The 17,963-nt window shown below is 41.1% G+C and overlaps 1 protein-coding gene across 19 annotated transcripts in view; it reads left to right on the forward strand.

The window, feature by feature from the left end:
- The window catches only part of ICA1 (islet cell autoantigen 1), a 141,852-nt gene that overhangs the window by 108,530 nt on the left and 15,359 nt on the right, over nucleotides 1-17,963 (forward strand). For 17 of the 19 annotated variants that reach the window (XM_082471907.1, XM_082471896.1, XM_082471891.1 and 14 more), the window contains 4 exons: nucleotides 5,277-5,374; nucleotides 7,440-7,492; nucleotides 10,170-10,232; nucleotides 10,343-10,375. In XM_082471907.1, the coding sequence (XP_082328033.1) occupies nucleotides 5,277-5,374; nucleotides 7,440-7,492; nucleotides 10,170-10,232; nucleotides 10,343-10,375 (247 nt within the window). The remainder of the gene's footprint in view (nucleotides 1-5,276; nucleotides 5,375-7,439; nucleotides 7,493-10,169; nucleotides 10,233-10,342; nucleotides 10,376-17,963) is intronic. The other 2 variants (XM_082471902.1, XM_082471898.1) reach the window with 1 other exon arrangement.

Consider the following 17,963-nt stretch of genomic DNA (forward strand, 5'->3'; position numbering starts at 1 on the left):
GCCTTCCCAGTACTAATTTTCCATCTTTTTCTTTTTTTTTTTGGTTGTGCCAGGTCTTAGTTGTGGCATGCGAATTCTTCGTTGTGGCATGCATGTAGGATCTAGTTCCCTGACCAGGGATAGAAGCCGCATCCCCTGCATTGGGAGTCGAATTCTTAACCACTGTGCCACCAGGGAAGTCCCCATCTTATTTTAAAGAATAGATTGTGTTTATTTTTCTCTAGTTTTACTGTTTAACTTTTTTGTTCTACAGTAGAATTCAAGAGTACCTTCTGGTCCTAGATTAATTTGTGTTCCTTGTACAGTGCCTTTATAAATTTATAGCTGCATGGGTGGGGAAGACATGTGAGCTAAATGTCCATAAATTATGTGGCTCATACACATCATCATGGCCTCTGCTTTTTATTCCTCACGTGCTACTAATTATACAATCACAAATGTACACAAACCCAACTAAGTTCAGCATCTTTTAACCATGCCGTGCTATTTTGAGCACTTTTATTTCCTTTTATAAACAATTATTTGGCACCTTTATATACATATCGTGTAATTAATGGGAAGTAGCCTAAGAAAATTAAAAGTAATAAAGATTAGAGGAAATGTTACCCAGTTGTCAAAGTTAAACATTAAATTTAGGTCGTTAGATGAGGGCTGATTGCTGTCCTTTTGCCTGTGAAATTTGTTTTGCTGAGTAGTTTTGCTTTCATTCAGATGAATGTTGCTGTTGCTTTTATTTTCCTAATACAGGAAGTAGTAACTCCCTTTATTATATTAAGCTGTTTCCTTTCTAAGACACTTTTGCAAGCTCGGTCTGTAAGTTTCCTCTGCCACACTGATCTTACATATTGTGTGTGTGCTTCCTGAAACCATTTAAGCATTGATGGAAACTATTAGCATGTCAGTGCAGCCTTAACAGAGAAAGGTTACTTGGTCTAAAAACATTCCCTCCTTCACAGAGAACCTTTCAGTCTTATATGATGTTGTATTGCTTCTAATTCATAGTGATTTTCACAAGCAATTTTAACGAAGGACCTAGAGGGTTTGGGGTTTAGAAACAGAATGCTTTGACGTTTTATTTCTGGACATGGATTTGAACATGGCTTCCATCAGCCAGTGATTCAAACTACTTCCATCTGACGGCTGCCTTGTCTGCCCAGTCAGCCAGGCCTCTTAGATTCATTTTGCCTGAGCAGATGTTCACGTCACACAGAAGATGCTGTCACCTCTGACTTTTAAGGATGCTACAGGGTTAAGCGTTTTCAGCTGAGTTTTGGACTTTAATCTGAAGAATTCACCTCCGCCCCCCTGCCCCCAGTTGGGCCTTTATAATCAAACCTTGGAAAACATCGTGATTCACCATGTAGAATATCCTGTATCTGACAGTCACACCCAGGAACTAATTTTGAAGGAGGAAAGCAGACATGATTTGTCCTCCATAATGTTTCAGAGTTCCTCTAAGCCTCTTTATATCTTCAATGTGTACCATCTTTTGTAAGAAACAAGTTCCATATGTGGTGTTGCAGGTTTTTTTCCCTTGCTCTGTAGAGGAACATATAGCTTAGTTTGATCTAAAACTCTCTCTTGCTTCAACAGACGCCTTCTGAAAATGTTCTAAAATTGATTGTGCTAATGATCACACAACTATGACTATATTGAAAACCATTGAATTGTACACTTTAAATGAGTGAATTCTGTGGTATATGAATTATATCTCAGTAAAGATACACACACACCCACACACACACACACACACGAGTCCCCTTAGTTCAAAATTCTAATATTTAATAAATAAGCCCATACTGTGCTCAGTATTAATTTTGCTTATGATTTTATAAGCCTTTTCATATTATTCCCCTAGCCTTTGAATTTCCTAGCTAAAGAGCTCTAATTTTTGCAGTTTAACCTTATGTACACTAATTTATCAACCAACAGGTGCATACACAGCACCTCTCTTGAGTGGCAACAACAAAATTGTTTTAAGGACAATGGTAATAGTAGGAAGGAAGGAGTGATTGTCACAGGAATTATTAATAATAAAGTAGCAATTGGAACTGCAGCCATTCTGTTGGTGAAGCACAATAGTGACTTAACTGTGATGGTGGTGACAGGGGGCCAACAATTGAGTGCCTGCTAATGGCCCAACAGGGGCAGGGGTTGAAAAGAAGGAATGAGTGGTTTACATTACAAAGGGGTTGTCTGAGAGCTGCTGGAGTGTGGTTCTGAGGGGAGGTCAGGCTAGAGACAGAAGGGATGAGAACCATGGAGCTGTCAAGGGCATCTCAGGGGCTTAGGCGAGTGCTGTGGCAGCTAGACATGGCTGGCTGAGAGCAGCTGTCCTGGCCCTGCCAGTGCTGATTGATACAAAGGAAAAGCAGAGAGAAGATAACTGAGCAAACCAGGAGGCCTGAGCAAAGCGTCACAGAATCTAAAAGCAAGACTTGAAGCCATCGGAGCCTTTTCTGGAAATTCTCCTGGCTTCACTTTGACCAGGGTTGGACCACTCTTTAGAGACTAAAACTGCTGGAAGTGGGGTGTGTGTGTGTGTGTGTGTGTGTGTGTGTGTGTGTGTGCACGCATGTGTGTATGAGTGTGTGGGTGAATACAGTGCCGTGATTGGCAGCTCAATTGAAAAGAGTAAGTCCTTGACATCTGTTGAACTCCTCCTTGTGGTTGCACGTTTCCAAAATGTGCGCACACACACACACACACACACACACACACACATATATAAAGAACACCAAGACTATGGTCCATATTCCAATTGCTTCATTTGTTCCAATGCTGTCCTTCATAGCATTTCCCCCTCCAGCCAAGGATCACAGAGTCCGTTTAGTTGTCATGCAGTAGAGAGACAGAAAGAGCAAAAGAGTGTAAGGAAACTAATGGGGGCAAAATGTTAAATATTGAGGAATGTGGGTAAAGGAACATTCTCCCTGTGTGACCCCTGTTGACCTCTTTATCCCAGTCTCATGAGACTTGTCCTGTTACCCACTACTCTACAGCCGAAACAAGCCAAGCTGTTCCCACCGCTAGGCCTTTGAACCTGGGGCCCGTGTTTCTCCTGAGCTGCATGTGGATGGCTCCTTCCTGCCATTTAGCTCTTAGTTGAAATATCACCTCTAAGAGAGGACATTCCTGCTACCTGCTACCTATGACCCAGTCACTTTCTATCCCCCTATATCAGTTCTCTGCCTGGATCCATCACTAGCTGATAATTTTGTCTGTCTTGTGCACCATGTATCGCCAGCACCCAAAACAGCCCCTGGCCTTGGTATGTGCTCAAACACTATTCGCTGACTGAGTGTACTAATCTAAATGTCCAGAAATAAGGAATCATTAAAAACGATGGCAATGCCTTATGGATGTGAGGACATATATTCAAAGAGAACATTTAGCCCTACCTAGAATATTGGCAAATGAGTACACATTTATATTTTTTAATTCAATATTAAATGTTTAAGATATATCAAATCTTTTTTATATTCTACACTCAAATTGTTTTGATTATGAAATATCTACATAAATTAAATTGGTTAAGAGGGCATCTATGCTCTATAAAAATATCTACTATACAAACAAGGATTCCAATTGTATAAGTTGTATGAGTATGAAAAAAAGCAGAAAGGAAATATTATAAAAATAATAACTATGGAAATGGAATTATGAGTAATTTTTCCTTTTTTACTTCCCAAACATTCTACATGTGGTTTTATTACTTTTCTAATTTAAAAAATATTTTTAAGAGGCAAAACATAATACAAGATATGTATAATGAAATACTAATAAAACTGTAAGTGCAGTTTGGAGATGGAAGGACGTTCTTGAATTTGGCATGCTCAGTGAATGACGCTTTATGGAAAATGGTAGTAACTGGTCTGAACTTTGCAGAGACTGATAGGACTTTGAGGCTAGACAGATAAGTAGAGAGAGCTTTTTAGGTTAAAGCGGCAGAATGAGCAAAGATAGGAAGCGAGCAACTAGCACACAGGAGACCATGAGGAGAGAAGCCTAATTGAATGGAAGGACATGTGAGGTTAGTGGGAAAGCACCTGGAAGAGTAGGATAGGGTCACATTTTAGAAGATCTTTTAAATTGGTCAGAGAAGTTTAGACTAGAAATGGAAGGAAATAAGAAACTACAGTGGGTTCTTGAGAAAAAGGGTAACGTGATGTCCTGGGTGTTATAGGAAAATTATTCTAGCAGGAGGAGTGACACCAGTGTCCATCTGGTGTCCATGGCAGACACCAAAACCAATCACAGCTCCACTCCGCCAAGACTCAGCCTTCAGACCATCTTCACCCATCCCTCTGGTCAGCCATCAATAATCAGTCCGAGCTGGCATATGAAACGTTATTGCCTCCTCTGTGTGTGTGTCATACTAGAAAAGTGAAGGATGGGAAGGAGGGAGACGGGAGCAGAGAGGTGAAGACCCAAAGGATGAGGACTTGGATTTTAATAGTTCTGAGAATATAAGCAGGATAAGTATCTTGAGATATTTCTTTTTTGTTTGTATTATAATTAGGCCAGAAATAGAGATCTTTTTGTATAACTCATTATTCAGTTGTTACAGGAATGTTTTGCTTTTTCAGGCTTTGTCACTGGTGTACAGTCCCTTGGCACTTGCTTTTTAAAAAACAAAAACAAAAACAAAAACCTTTCCTTAAATATTTAATAAACTTTAAGAACAGTCACTCAAAGAAATTATGTGCCAAAAAAAGACTCTCACCCGTTTTTAACCTACAAAGATTTGGATGCACCTGTTCTGTCCACTCGTGGGAGTTAACTTGTCAGAATATGTTAAGCCACTATTTTGGGTTTGAAAAAAAAAGGGTTTGTTTCCTCTTGTTTTTAAAAAATAAGCTGTTTTAGATTGCAAAATAGCAAACAAAATTAAAAATAAAATTGTCTCATCTTTGGGGGAGAGAAAGCTTCTACTCTGTCAGTGTGTTGTGTGGGCTGCAAGCAGAACAGAATGTTTATCTTAGCTGCATGTTAAAGATGGAACATAAAGTTAGCAATAGCCAAAAGGCCTTCTTTTGAATAACTTATCACAAAAGGGAAAACATAAATCTAGTGGCAAAACAACTCTCCTTTATAAGCTAGTATTTCTTGGATAGGTCTGAGAACATCCAAAATTTCATTTCTGTCAACTTGTTTGGTTCAAGGTTACCTCCCCAAACCTCTAATTCAGGGTTTGATTACTGGGACCAGTGGCAGTTGAGTTTTTAATTGATCTTTCATTTTCTTTTGTTTTCTTTCCTATTATCCTGATCAAGAGCTTACAAGACCCTATGAAAAAGCTGGTTGAGAAAGAAGAAAGGAAGAGGATCGCCCAGCAGGAAAGTGCAGAGGCCTCAGTGGAGGAGCCAAGTCAGTAAGTCACGGCTCCTTCTCTTGGCAAACCTTTCTTCCCACAGGTAAGGCCACCGCCATCCTCGCTGACCGAGTCTGCTGGGGTTTCTGACACAGGGTGATTGCTTTACTTCCTCACTTCTCTGAGTAGATGTACTAAAATTGAGGCCAAACTCCTCCCCTCACATATTCCTGCTAGGCCGGGACTCACTTATCCCAAGAAGAGACCCCTTTCTGGGGTCTTAGGAAGGGCAACTTGTGAGGAGTTGACTGGGGCAAGAGAGGGCAAAGGTCCCCAGTGCTCCCTGGCCTCAGCCCCAGCTTCCTGCTCTCTGGGATTTCTGCACCTCATCTATTCCTTTTGTCACCATCAGTTACAAGATCCTGTCCTAGATAGGAAATCCCCGGCTTTTCTCTCATAGAAGGAAATAACTTATTAGCTTACCTCACAACACATGTAGTACTCAGGTGTTATGATACACGAGTGTTGGGTCTTGACATTTTGTTTCTACACGCAGACTTTCTGTTTTCTCCTCTGTGAAGCGGAGAGCAGCTTTGAGCGCAGGAAGTGACTCTCCATCGTCATTTCTTGCCTCTTTGCAGAGAAGGCTCCTCCAGTCATTTTTAAACACTGAGATGAACTTTTCAACATATATGCTGCATGATTCCTCATCTCATACAGCAAGGAGGAGGTTTACATGTGAACCTATGTCTTTTTCTGTTGAGATGTCATAGCCCGTGGGAATGGGGTTAATCTTGAGCTGGCTAAACTAGGAAAGCAAAGTAGATTACCTTACCTCCATTTGCTCTTCCTTTTCCACACAAAAAAGTTTAGATGACAATCTTGTGCTAAAACAGGTTTACATTTTTACTGTGTTTCTAAATCAGGTTTTAAATATATCTTTTTTGTCTGACGGAAGTATTTACCACCAAGAGTAGCCTTCTTTAATTTTAAAGCAAATACTAGAACATTTCTTTAGTGCAGAACAAAGACAGTTTTTCACTGTAGGAACAGCTATAGAACGTGCTCTGAATCTAGTACAATTGACTGTTTTAGGGGGAAGCAATTTAACCTATTCCTGGTAGTAATGGTGACGCTAGCTACCATTTAATGAGCACCTACTGTGTGTGAAACACAGTGCCAGGTGCTTTATTCATGTTATCTCAACTCATTCTCATGATGACCCTCCATGTAATTAATGTAGGCATTTCCCTGTTGTGTTAATGATGGAAGTGGGGCTCAGAGAGGTTAAGGGACTGCCCGTGGCCCCTAGTATAGTAAGAGGCAGAGCCTGGAGTGAGTTCTGGTGCCTTCTTTTCACCGTATATGTTACTGCAATCAAAATAAAGCATTAACTTTTACTTAGAGAGGAACCACCGAAGATTAGTTGTGGGTGGTTAGTTTTAATTAATTTCATATTTCTTCATTATTTTTAGTACTTCCTTTTTTAAAGCTCAAAAAGTATAACCTAGTAACGAGTTTAAATGACAATGAAATTTAATAAGAATTTTGTTCAGAAATGGCAGGTAAGGTGAACCACTTTGCTAGGAGGGGGGGGATTCAGAGGCACCAGCTGAATCTCAGGGTGGTGATGTATCTGCGCCATGATCTTACCCATGAATAATGAGAGTTCAGTAGGCGACAGTCTTGTGGATTTGAGAATGATCCTGCTTTCAGCCTTATATAATTTAGCTAACCTCCTGAGGTATCCTCGCCTGTAACACCAGGAATCAGAATAAACACCTGCTTATCCATCAGTTTGTTAACTATGTTTTTAAAGTGATAACTGTAAGTATCTATCTTTGTTATACATAACTGCCCGCCTAGATATTTACAGAATATGTGCCTTGGCATGAAACTAAATTCAGATGTTAAGATACTACTAACCAGTTTTAGTACAGGGACAGACGAAAGCCAGCACGTTTATTTCTTCTTCCAAAAATGTATAGCATGTAAATGACTGTATGTTCATATTGTGTGTGTGTGTGTGTATGTACAGTAATAGATATTGTACAGAAAATCTGGCTCTGTCATAAGTATAACATTTTCAGAACCACATTACTAAACTTTGTTTTTTAATTTTAAGGTTAATTTCATTAGAGGATGAAAACCAGCACAAGGAATCCTCTAGTTTTAAGAGTAAGTTTCGATTTTTATTGAGAATTGCTTCTGAAATACTGCTGCACAACAGCCAGCTCATTTTCTTTTTTGGTAAACTTCTTCTAGACCTTTTTTTCCAATTGAGAAAATTCTATATTAATTTGCTTCCTATCATTTAAGTTTTAAATTTTCAAGTATCAGTGCTGTTGACCCTATAGCCTTATTGAGAGAGGTTGTATATTTTGAACTAGAAAACAGCATCATTAGTCATTTCAGCAGCAGCCTGTCAGGGCAGCATCACAATTGAGACTATTTCTTTTACAACAGGTGATAACATTTCTGCTGTTACCATTACGAGCTGTAACTGCCATTTGGGCTGTAGAGATGATTGTAAAGAGATTACATGATGACATCAGGAGAGTTCGATTTTGGCTGTGTCATGGGGTGTGTATTGGTCATGGTTGGGAACAGATGGGAGAGCTCAGACACTGCTCTTCCAGGTGGTTCCTGGGCCTGCTCAGTACTGAGTGACACCAGATCCCTCTGGTGTACTGACCCTCGTGTGGTCGGAAGACGGATCAGAGCACTGGTGGACCAGACAGTGTGCTGTGAAGGGCTTGTCAGCTATTCCCGCCTTCTGCTATTACAGCCCATTCGTTCACTGGTGGTTCTCGCATGAGGAGCACGGGGTAGGGTGAAGTGTGACAGAACTCAGGATGGAAAGCTGAGCCTTCTTTGGGACTCAAATTCTTGGAGACACAGGGGAAAGTTTTATAGGTGATAGGAAGAGAACTAAAATTACCCCAACTGCCTGTTCAGCCTGGCCCTCTCGGAACGTATCTGCCCCTGCCCTTTGCTGGGGCAGCCTTTCCAGGAGACAGGAGGTGGCAGATTACACCCTGGAACTCCCCCTCTCTTCCATCTTTTCCCTTCACACTCTGTCTTCCTTCCATCTTCCTTCCTACTTTTCCAACTACATCACCTACTTCATTCTTCTCCCATTTACTGCTTCCTTTGCTTTTCCCCCATCTGTCTTTCAACAGGGAAAAAAAAAAAAAACTGTTACCTTTTTGCCTCTACAGCTTGGCTTCCTGTCATCCCTTCATGCTTGTATGCCTTCACTTACTCATGTACTTGTTCATTCTTGTTCATTTGTTCAGCGGATGTTAATTGAGAGCCACCTCTGTGGCGGGCACAGCACAGGGCTCTGGGCCCATGGTGGTAGACCCTTCCAGAATGGGGCTTACAGTCAAAAGGGGAAGCCGGTGGTAACCTAACCATTACACAAGTAACTGGGCAACTCCACCTTGGCTGAGGGCTGCAAGGGCGATGGGCCTGTGTGTTAGGGTGACTTCACCTGTCTGAGGGCATCAGGGAACTGGCTAAGTCAAGGCTACTGCAAGACCTATCAAAGCAAAAGAAACATCCTGGGCAAAGACTATGAGCCAGGGAGGACCAGGAGAAGGTCAGAGGAACAATGTCCGAGAGGTTGACGGAGGGAGTAAGTGGTAGAAGAAGCCAGAGAGGCAGGTTGGCCATGTAAGAGTCTCTGACTGTATTGATCCACACTCTCCAGCCTCAGGATCATGCAGGGCCGACAGCACGAATCCTGTGGGAATCGAAGTAATTGAATAGAAAAATTTTAGTTTTGTGGGAAAAATGTAAACTCCAGTTGATTCTATTCAAATTATCAATATAAATCATATATTTATATAACATGCGACAATACAGGGGGATCAAATTTTCTCTTTGTGCCGTATGTTCACTTGCTTGTGGTAGCTGCATAATATTTTGAGATCGTAAGTGTTGATTTCCTTATTTTATATATACACAGAGTGGAATCCATTATAATGAAGTGCCATCTGTCTTTTATTCTGGGACCTGTAGAAAGTCTAATGTACATATGAGCAAACCAAGTTTTAAGGCTGTTATATTGTGCATACACACACGCACACGTGCGCACACGTGCGCACACGCACACACAACTTTATCAGGCAGAAGGTACAAAGAGTTCCCATATATGCCCTGCCCCCACACATGCATAGCCACCCCCACTAGCAACATCCCCCACCAGGGTAAACAGTCAGTGAACCAACACTGACATATCATTATCACTCAAATTCCATAGTTTCCATTAGATGTTGTACAGTCTGTAGGTTTTCACAAATGTTTAATGCCATGTATCTACCACATGCAGAGTAGTTTCACTGTCCTAAAAATCCCCCGTTGCTTCACCTATTCACCTTTCCCTCCCCCAAACTCCTAGCAACCACTGATCTTCTTATTGTCTCCATAGTTTTGCTTTTTCCAGAATGTCATATAGTTGGAATCACGCTGAATGTAGCCTTTACAGGTTGGCTTCTTTCAGCCGTAATCTGCCCTTTTATTTTAGCCAGGCCCACGTGGCTGAGGTTCCTTAGCGCACCATCAGTCGATCTTCCAGTACTTAAGTCACACATTTGTCCGTAGAAGGAGAATTGTTGATCAGTGTCATATAGTTTTCTACCAAACAAAACATGGATTCAGGGCTGTTAACTCAGCATTCATTGAGAGCCAGCAGCTTGAGTAAAACATCATCTGAGGACCCCTGCTTCTGCGTGAGTGAGTTTGTGGATACCATTTCTTCCTGAAGCCATGTATTTACCTTAGCGTTAGTATATGAACACACACACCTTTCTGAATTGGTGATAACCAAATGCATGTGTTATATTTACAGCTGAAGATGGAAAAAGTGTTTTATCTGCCTTAGACAAAAGCTCTATACATAATGCATGCTCAGGTAATCTAGATTAAGAAAAACAACTCAATTTTAGTAATTTGACTCAAACTCCTTACAAAATGAAAATGACTCAATTTTCTTTTCTTTCTTCTCCTCTAATGAACCTATAGATGAACTATTAGACATGAAACTCGAGGAAGGTGGTAAGATTTATGCATTTCTTTGGGGTTATAATTTGTTTAATATTTTAATACTGTTGTTACATTCAGGAAAATGTAATTTTTATGTTTTGAATAGCTTTGCATTCCCAAGCAATTGTTTTTAGGTGACTGTCATTTGTCTTTATAAGTGACTTCAAATATGCTCAAGCACAAATAGTATGTGTAGATCTGTCATCTTTAGTGTAATTACATAATGTTCAAACTACTAAAGCTAAAAGCTATTATGTCAGAGGTTGAATGCTGGAGTAGAAAAAAACCATGGCTTTCAGAATCAGACAGACCTGAATTTAAATATGGTTCTCCTATAAATGATCTCTGTGGCCTTAAGTAACTTGCTTCATACTTAAATTCTTTTAGCCTCAGTTGTTCTCATTTGTAAATTGGAGCCAGTAGCAACAGTCTTGCTGGGTTATTGCCAGGATTGGAGATCAAGTATGCAAAGGGTCTTTCATTGTCTCTGACACAGGGACACTCTCCAAACGGTAAGCAGAGATGGTAGGACTAGAAATGTTGCCCTGCTGGGACTTCCCTGGCAGTCCAGTGGTTAAGACTCTGCACTTCCACTACAGGGGTCGCGGGTTTGATCCTTGGTTGGGGAACTAAGATCCCACGTGCTGTGCATAGTGTGGCCAAAAATAGATACATTTTTAAAAATAAATAAATAGATTATAAATTATGAATTTAGGCAATTTTCAAAAAAAGAAAAATCTAATTAAAAAAAAAAAGAAAGAAAGAAATGTTGCCCTGCTGATGTACTGCGCTTATCTTCATTGAACCTTAGTTAAATGCACAGGGAAAGCTTGCCTGGCCAGGCCCCACACCCAAGTTCACCAGACCTAAAATCATTTACTAAATAGCCCCCAACAAGAGATTCCAGAACTATGGATTTGGATGAGACATGCCTAGTCTTAAGCGATCCCAAGAAATTGAGTGTGTTCAGCTTGGTCATAGCCTTTGCTTTCCATCCTACCCCTGAGATTCTCAGCCAAATTCTAGAGCATCCCTTGCCCTGGGCGGCTGGCATACCGTCTGCCCTGGTCTTACAGGTTTCTTACAGGACTAGAAGTGGGCCAAGATCATCCTGCCGGCCCCAGTTACCTAGGGCTGATGATTTTCTCTACTCAGTCTTTGCTTGATTTGGATTTAATTCCCAGAGTGTGAGAGGAGAAAGTCTGGAAAACAGAGGACATTGGTTAAAGTTTTTTCAAAATTGGAAAGGCATCACAACTCTAGCACTAAGTTTCCAAGGCTTTAAAAAAGTTTCCAAGGCTAAGGCATATAAACTTGAGGGCAGAAACCCACTTTCCTTATTAATTTTTCATTCCAGGCAACACACTGTGCAGTATTTCATGAATGTCCATGCGTATTTATCAGAATGTCTACGTATTTGTAAATACTGAAATCACACCAGGTTATGAAAGTAAAAAAGCAAATAATTAATGCAGATTGCCATTACATGGCCTATATTTTCATAAAAATGTTTCTCCCTTGGCTTAAGGATAGAATATTTTGATGAAATAATAGTGCTTTTAAACAAGTTATTTTTTGGAGGGGAAAATATTTCAGTCTTACAAAGGTGAGATAAGGATAATAATATAACAAGTAATAGGTACCCACCACCTAGTTTTAGCAAGTCTTAACATTTAACAAATTATTTATAATTATACATAAGCTTCAATTTATTTTGATAGGAATATGATTTATCCTATTCCCAACCTCTTGTTTATATAGTTTGCTCTTTGCTTTTATTATCTCCTATTTAATTTCATTATTTTAATAAACATAATTTTTGAGTAGGTGGTATATTCACATTGGTGCAAAAATCAAAATGATAAAAATGTATACAGTAAAAAAAACAAAAGCAAACCTCTCACTCCCATTGCTGCTGCCCACTCTCCTCTCTATTCCAACACTCCCATCCCCTAGTGCATCCTCCAGTGTTTCTTTACACAGACACAAGCACATTTGAGTCTATAGTCTCGTGTTTCCCTGCTTCTTCCAAAAAAAGTTTCTTGGTTTTGGATTTTGACTTTTTAAACTTGGTCATAGTGGTACAACACTAACCCAGTAGCCACGCCTTTCTTCACAGAATTAAGTCAGAAATGCTAACTGCCCAAGATACAGGCTTACTTTCATGAGCTTCTTCTAACGCATATGCCGAGATATGTTGGAATAAGGCTGATATCTTTCTACTTATTTAAAACAACTTCCACACCTCATTGGTTTATAGTTACAATCTTTGTTTCGTAGAATTGCGGCTCATATACCTTTTTTTTTTTTTTGAGCACTCAATTTAATTCTGAAGATAAAGAGATGAATGTGCTCTTCCTCAAAATGTGTACTCGTTCTCAGGCAGAAAAATTGATTTACAAATTTGCTTGGTTAAATGCAGTGTCACATAATTTCTCCTTTCCCTTTATCTCTGCCAACCCACAAAGTCCCCCTTGAGTCACCAGGCGTGCTTTCCCTCTATCTGCCTCTTCTGCGTCCGCAGCCCCAGGCGTAGCATCAGCTTAAAAATTAACATGGCCACGAGTATGAAAATATTCTCTCAGTGTACAGAGAACTCGCGGTGATGGAAGAAAAGAATACTCTTAATTAGTTGACTTCCAAATGTGTGCCCTTCGGAAAACTGCCAGAAGGCCCAACTCCTGAATTAAAATACTGATTATAATATGTAAGACATTAAACAATCAAGAAATAAAAGGAGCTTAATCCAGGGATGGCTGACTTTATAGGACTCGGGGAGCTGTAAGCTCTAGCACCCTGCTGCTTGGAGGCTGGTTCACTCCCAGCGGTGATTCTGTTGGACAAGTCATGGCTAAGCCCTGATACAGTGTTATCAGAGAGCAGGCCGCTTCTGTCTACAGCAAGGACACAATTCTCCAGGAGCCATGGCCCAGAAAATCACTCCGACTCAGTGTCATAATGAAATGTGTTTTCTCCTACTAAATAGATAATGTAATGGAAAACCAATATTTAGCCAGTTTATACAAACGTTTTAAATGAAAAAGAAACTGAGTGACATTTTGAGATACTTGAAAGTGGCTCTGAAATCACCTTGTGACCACATGTGACAGCCCTTAGTCTCAGTTCACGAGTTATAACATGTAAAGTCTTGTGTTCCTCAAAGTTGGGCCAAGAGAAATAACTCTCAGATAACTGAACAGAAAGTGGTGGGATAAAGCAGAAGAGAGTTCCATGAATTCAGCTCACCTAAATCTCCTAACTCGGCCTTATCCAAAATATCCCTCTCTAGGACAGGACTAACTGGACCAATTTAAAAATGGTTTAATTGTTCTTATTACAATGAAAATGTTTGTCTTTGGCTGCTTCCTTGGTTTCTATCTCCAGACTTGCAATTCTAAATTCTGGCCAATTAGCAAATGACTGAGACACTCACTCACTAGCTCCCATATGTCTGGGTGAGAAACTTTAGCCTGTAGCAGTAATATGCATTTCTGTCCCTGCACCCAGGTCCTGCCCAGTCATTCAGAACTGTCTCCTGTACTTAACTATATATATATATATATATATATATATATATATATATAGCTAACTAGGGATCCCACTGCTTCCTCACAGCCATGTGTCAAACACTGAGCTCATTATCTTTTCTCATAAACTTTCCCTTCTCCCTGTCTCCCTCAGTCTCCTAGGGAGAAAACTGCTGGCTTGGTTCCTTTCATGAGATAATGGTGTACTTTAAAACCAAATACTGTTCTTATTTGATCACCTTATCGTCTGTAGTGTTCTATGTAGCTTTACCCCTGCTCCAGGTATCAAGTTTTCCAGTAACATTGCTTGCGTGTTAAGCTCTAATGCTACAATGGAGGTGCGGGCTCATCAAAAAGTATTTTTTGAGTGCCTACTCAGGGTCTAGCATTGTTGGGGTTTTTTTCTCTGATGGGGGAGGGGTTTTTTGCTTTGTTTTTTGTTTGGGGTGTGTGTGTGTGTGTGTGTGTGTGTGTGTGTGTGTCCCAGAGAGTGGGCGGGGTGGGTTTTCCTCCATCTGCTATTACTATCCATGTCTTTTTTCACCAGAAGGGAGTTTTTAGAAGCAGTATTCTTGAATTCCAAACAAGTACAATTTGTTACCAGAGCCTTCTATAATGAAGACTATTTTTCTTGTTAGACAGCTTCGTAGGGTGGTTTCCTACCCAAGTGTGAGGATAGTGTTGGTGTTTGGGGTTTTTCACGTGTGTTTCAAGCGTGTGGCCTTTACAATTAGTCATAATGTTGAGAGTGGGGACCAGGGAGCAAACCAGAGTGTCTTCCTGTTTCACACACAGATGAAGGGAACTTCTGTGACATTTATCTACTTGTTTTCCTGTGCTCTCATTTTGGGTCTGTGTAGTTATGTTTCCATCTTCTGTGTTCCTAATTTCTGCTGAGGTCATGAAACTCTGTATGATTTCAAAAATATCACCCGAGTGGGCTGTCACCTGGTCCCTACCTTAGCTTTCTGTCACCCACACTCAGTCTGAACTTGAGAGCTTCCTCTGAAGGTCAGTTTTCACTCATTGAAAACTCACTGGGTCAGAATCACTGTTCCTAGGGAATGTTTTCCCAGAGGCATAGGGTTTTTATTTTTGAATCCTTGGGCAGGGCAGGGCAGGGCAGGGTAAACGTGCTGAGTGGGGCTCTCATCTCGACCATTCTGCCATGGTGCCTGCAGCTGTGAGCTTTGCCTAGCTACCAGTGGAGCCATATGACCTTAGAAACCCTACAAACTTTACAAAACTTAAATATTTGTTTATATATGAGACCCTTAATAGGCTCTGAAGCGAAAGCAGTGTGGTGCACTGAAAAAACAACTTGACCTGTGAGCCAGGGGTCTCTAGCCAGATAATTTATAACTAATAAATTATATGACCTTGAGGTCATCTAGCCTGGGTGTATTTTTCCTCATCTGTAAAATGAGTTAGAGGAGATGATTTATACAGTCCCTTTCAGTTGAGTATGACTCTTCTCTTTGGGCATCTCATTGGTAGAAAACAGCAGGTTGCCAGACAGGAAGGCAGGAAAGCATGTTTGAGGAATGGCAGGCAGAGGAGTTTTGCTGAATCGTAGGCTTCCCTAAAGGCAGTGTTGGCGAGCTGCTGAAAGGGCTGCCTTAAAGCTTGACTGTAGTGGTCCTGAACCCACCATAAGGAGTGTTACTTCACTCAGGAGTCAGAGGGGGCCACTGAAGGTTTTTGAGGAAGGGAGTAATAACCTCACAGCTGAATTAAGCAAAGGTATACAGCAGGAGGGTGCCTTTTATGGAGCTCCAGCAGGCTTGCCAATGGGCAAACCCCTAAGGGCCCCCAGGTAGGAATTTGTCATCCAGGTTCAAGAAAGAAGTTGGAGTTGGAGATGGAGATTTGAGGACGTTCCCAAGCAACACTGGAACCATGAGAACAAATGAGATCTTCTATGTAGAGAATGTAGGGAAGAGAGAGATGATGGCTTAGGAGGAAATCTTAAGGGCAACCAGAATAGGAAGAGGCAGCAGGGAAAGTATTGTCAAGGAGATAGGAGGACATCCAAGAGAGCCACTTGATGGGGACTCACAGGAGATGACAGCATTTCCAGAGTGGGCATTAGTGCAAAGTGCTACAGAGGTCAAAGCCTGAGCAAAGGGGCTTGGAATCTGCCATGAGGATCTCTCTGTTAACCTTCAAGAGGGCCACTTCAGTGTAGGTGGGGGCAGGAACTTGATTACAGACAGCCCCATAAAGAGTGGTGACAAAGTAGAGTGTGTGGCTGTAGAAGAAAGAAGAAACTAGGACAGTAAGTTGACAGGGGGTGTGTGGGGAGAGACAGCAATATCAAGTGAAGATTGACATTGTTGGCTGTGCACACACCTGAGGTCAGAGAGAGGAAGCCTTGGAGAATGAACGATTACAGATGCTGATGTTGGAATAATACTGGGAGCAGAGCAGGCTCCCACAAGCATGGGGAGGGCTAATCTTGCAAAGGATGAGGGAGTGCATGAAGGGTCGTAGAGCTGGAGGCCAAGCAGTGAGAATTTGAGTATGTCACGTGTGTTGCTCTTTTTTTTTTTTTGTAGTAATATCTGCGGTTGGGTTACTGATAGGAAAGTAAACATGGAGACTTGAGAGCCAGCAAGGGCATGAAGGGGGCTGGGAGGAGTATCTGTGGATTTGGCCCCTGCGATCTCTTTGTTCATTCTTTAAGACAAAGGCAGGGTGGGGCTCCGTAACCCAGGAGCAACGCTTGCTCATCTACATGGTGGAGGCTGTGACTCCAGTTGTAACTCTCACCAGGCTTCTCTCAAAGAGCTTATCGTATCTCTGTGTGTCCTCATTTTCTCACAGTTGAGTTGAATTATTTCCAAAGAAAATGATAGCATGATTCTTAAGAGCCAACTGACTAGTGTTATTTTTCAAGTCTTGACTTGTCTGGTTATAGACCTAAACCTGTCCTTTTCTGCTTGTAATTTTCTTACAAGTTATGTACAGTAATTTCAAGCATCTTAATTATCCGGGCAATAATTAGGAGGTTTCCCTGTTTTCAGGTTCAAGTCATTGTCAGTTTCATTGCTTTCAGCTAACAAGTTTTCTTAAAAGAGAAAATATCCACAGTGCAGCCTGCTTTAACTGTTAAATAACCAGGACACTAAGTAATAGGCCACATTCAATGGTAGACCTTAGACTAAATCTCAATTCAGAACTAGCTCTGGACAGTATCATCCTCCCCGTGGGTCCTTTTCTTATTTCAGTCACTAAATTTGAGTTGGATAGGATAGATTATTAGTTGGGAATCGTTCGGTTGGAAGTAATAGAAATCCTTCTCTAAATAGTTTAGCTTTAAAATTAAAAGAAAATAAAAGAATGTATGGCTATTGGTCCATGTAACTTAGGTGGATTGACTTTAAGCAAGGCTGTATCCAGGGGCTTAAACAGGGTTGTCAGGATTCTGTTTCTAACTCTTCCCTCCCTGGTTGGCTCTGTCATCACTGGGAGCCTCAACTCTGCATCTTTAGAACTTAGAATCCCAAAGAAGAGAGCCCTTCTTCCTTCCAGCTTCCATATTCCAAACTCAGGGAAGCCTCTGGCATATGCCCATCCCTGAGCCAGTCACCATGCCCTGAGAAATGAAAGACTCTGGCCAGCCTAGGTCACACATCCACCTGGGATGAGGTGGTGAGGCATCTTAAGTGGTATCTCACCAGGATCAGAGAAGAAGGTGTCTCCCTGAAGGGAAACTAAAGAGGAGGAGGAAAGGGATGCTAAGTTAACAAAACACAAAGAGGTCTACTCTAAATGCCATTGCACAAAACCGAAACAGTAAACACAAAGAGCTCTTCCAGTCTGTGGTTATTTCTGAAAGGCTCTCAAGGTTTATTATTTGTAGTTGCTAATGTTGGTTGTGATTTTCCCTGTACTGACATCTAGATGAAAGCAACGAAGGCTCCCCCAGGGTTTGACTCAGTGGAGAGCTGTAAAGTGACTTTGGGAGGAATGCACATAATTTTCAATGTTCGTTTAAAGTCATCTGTTTCTCTAGGGTCTGTACATCGACTTGAATTGGTTCCAATAAAAGGAGTTTGGTTCAGCAATCC

Source organism: Balaenoptera physalus, assembly GCF_965194825.1.
Source record: "Balaenoptera physalus genome assembly, chromosome: 8".
NCBI classification, from domain to species: Eukaryota; Metazoa; Chordata; class Mammalia; order Artiodactyla; family Balaenopteridae; genus Balaenoptera; species Balaenoptera physalus.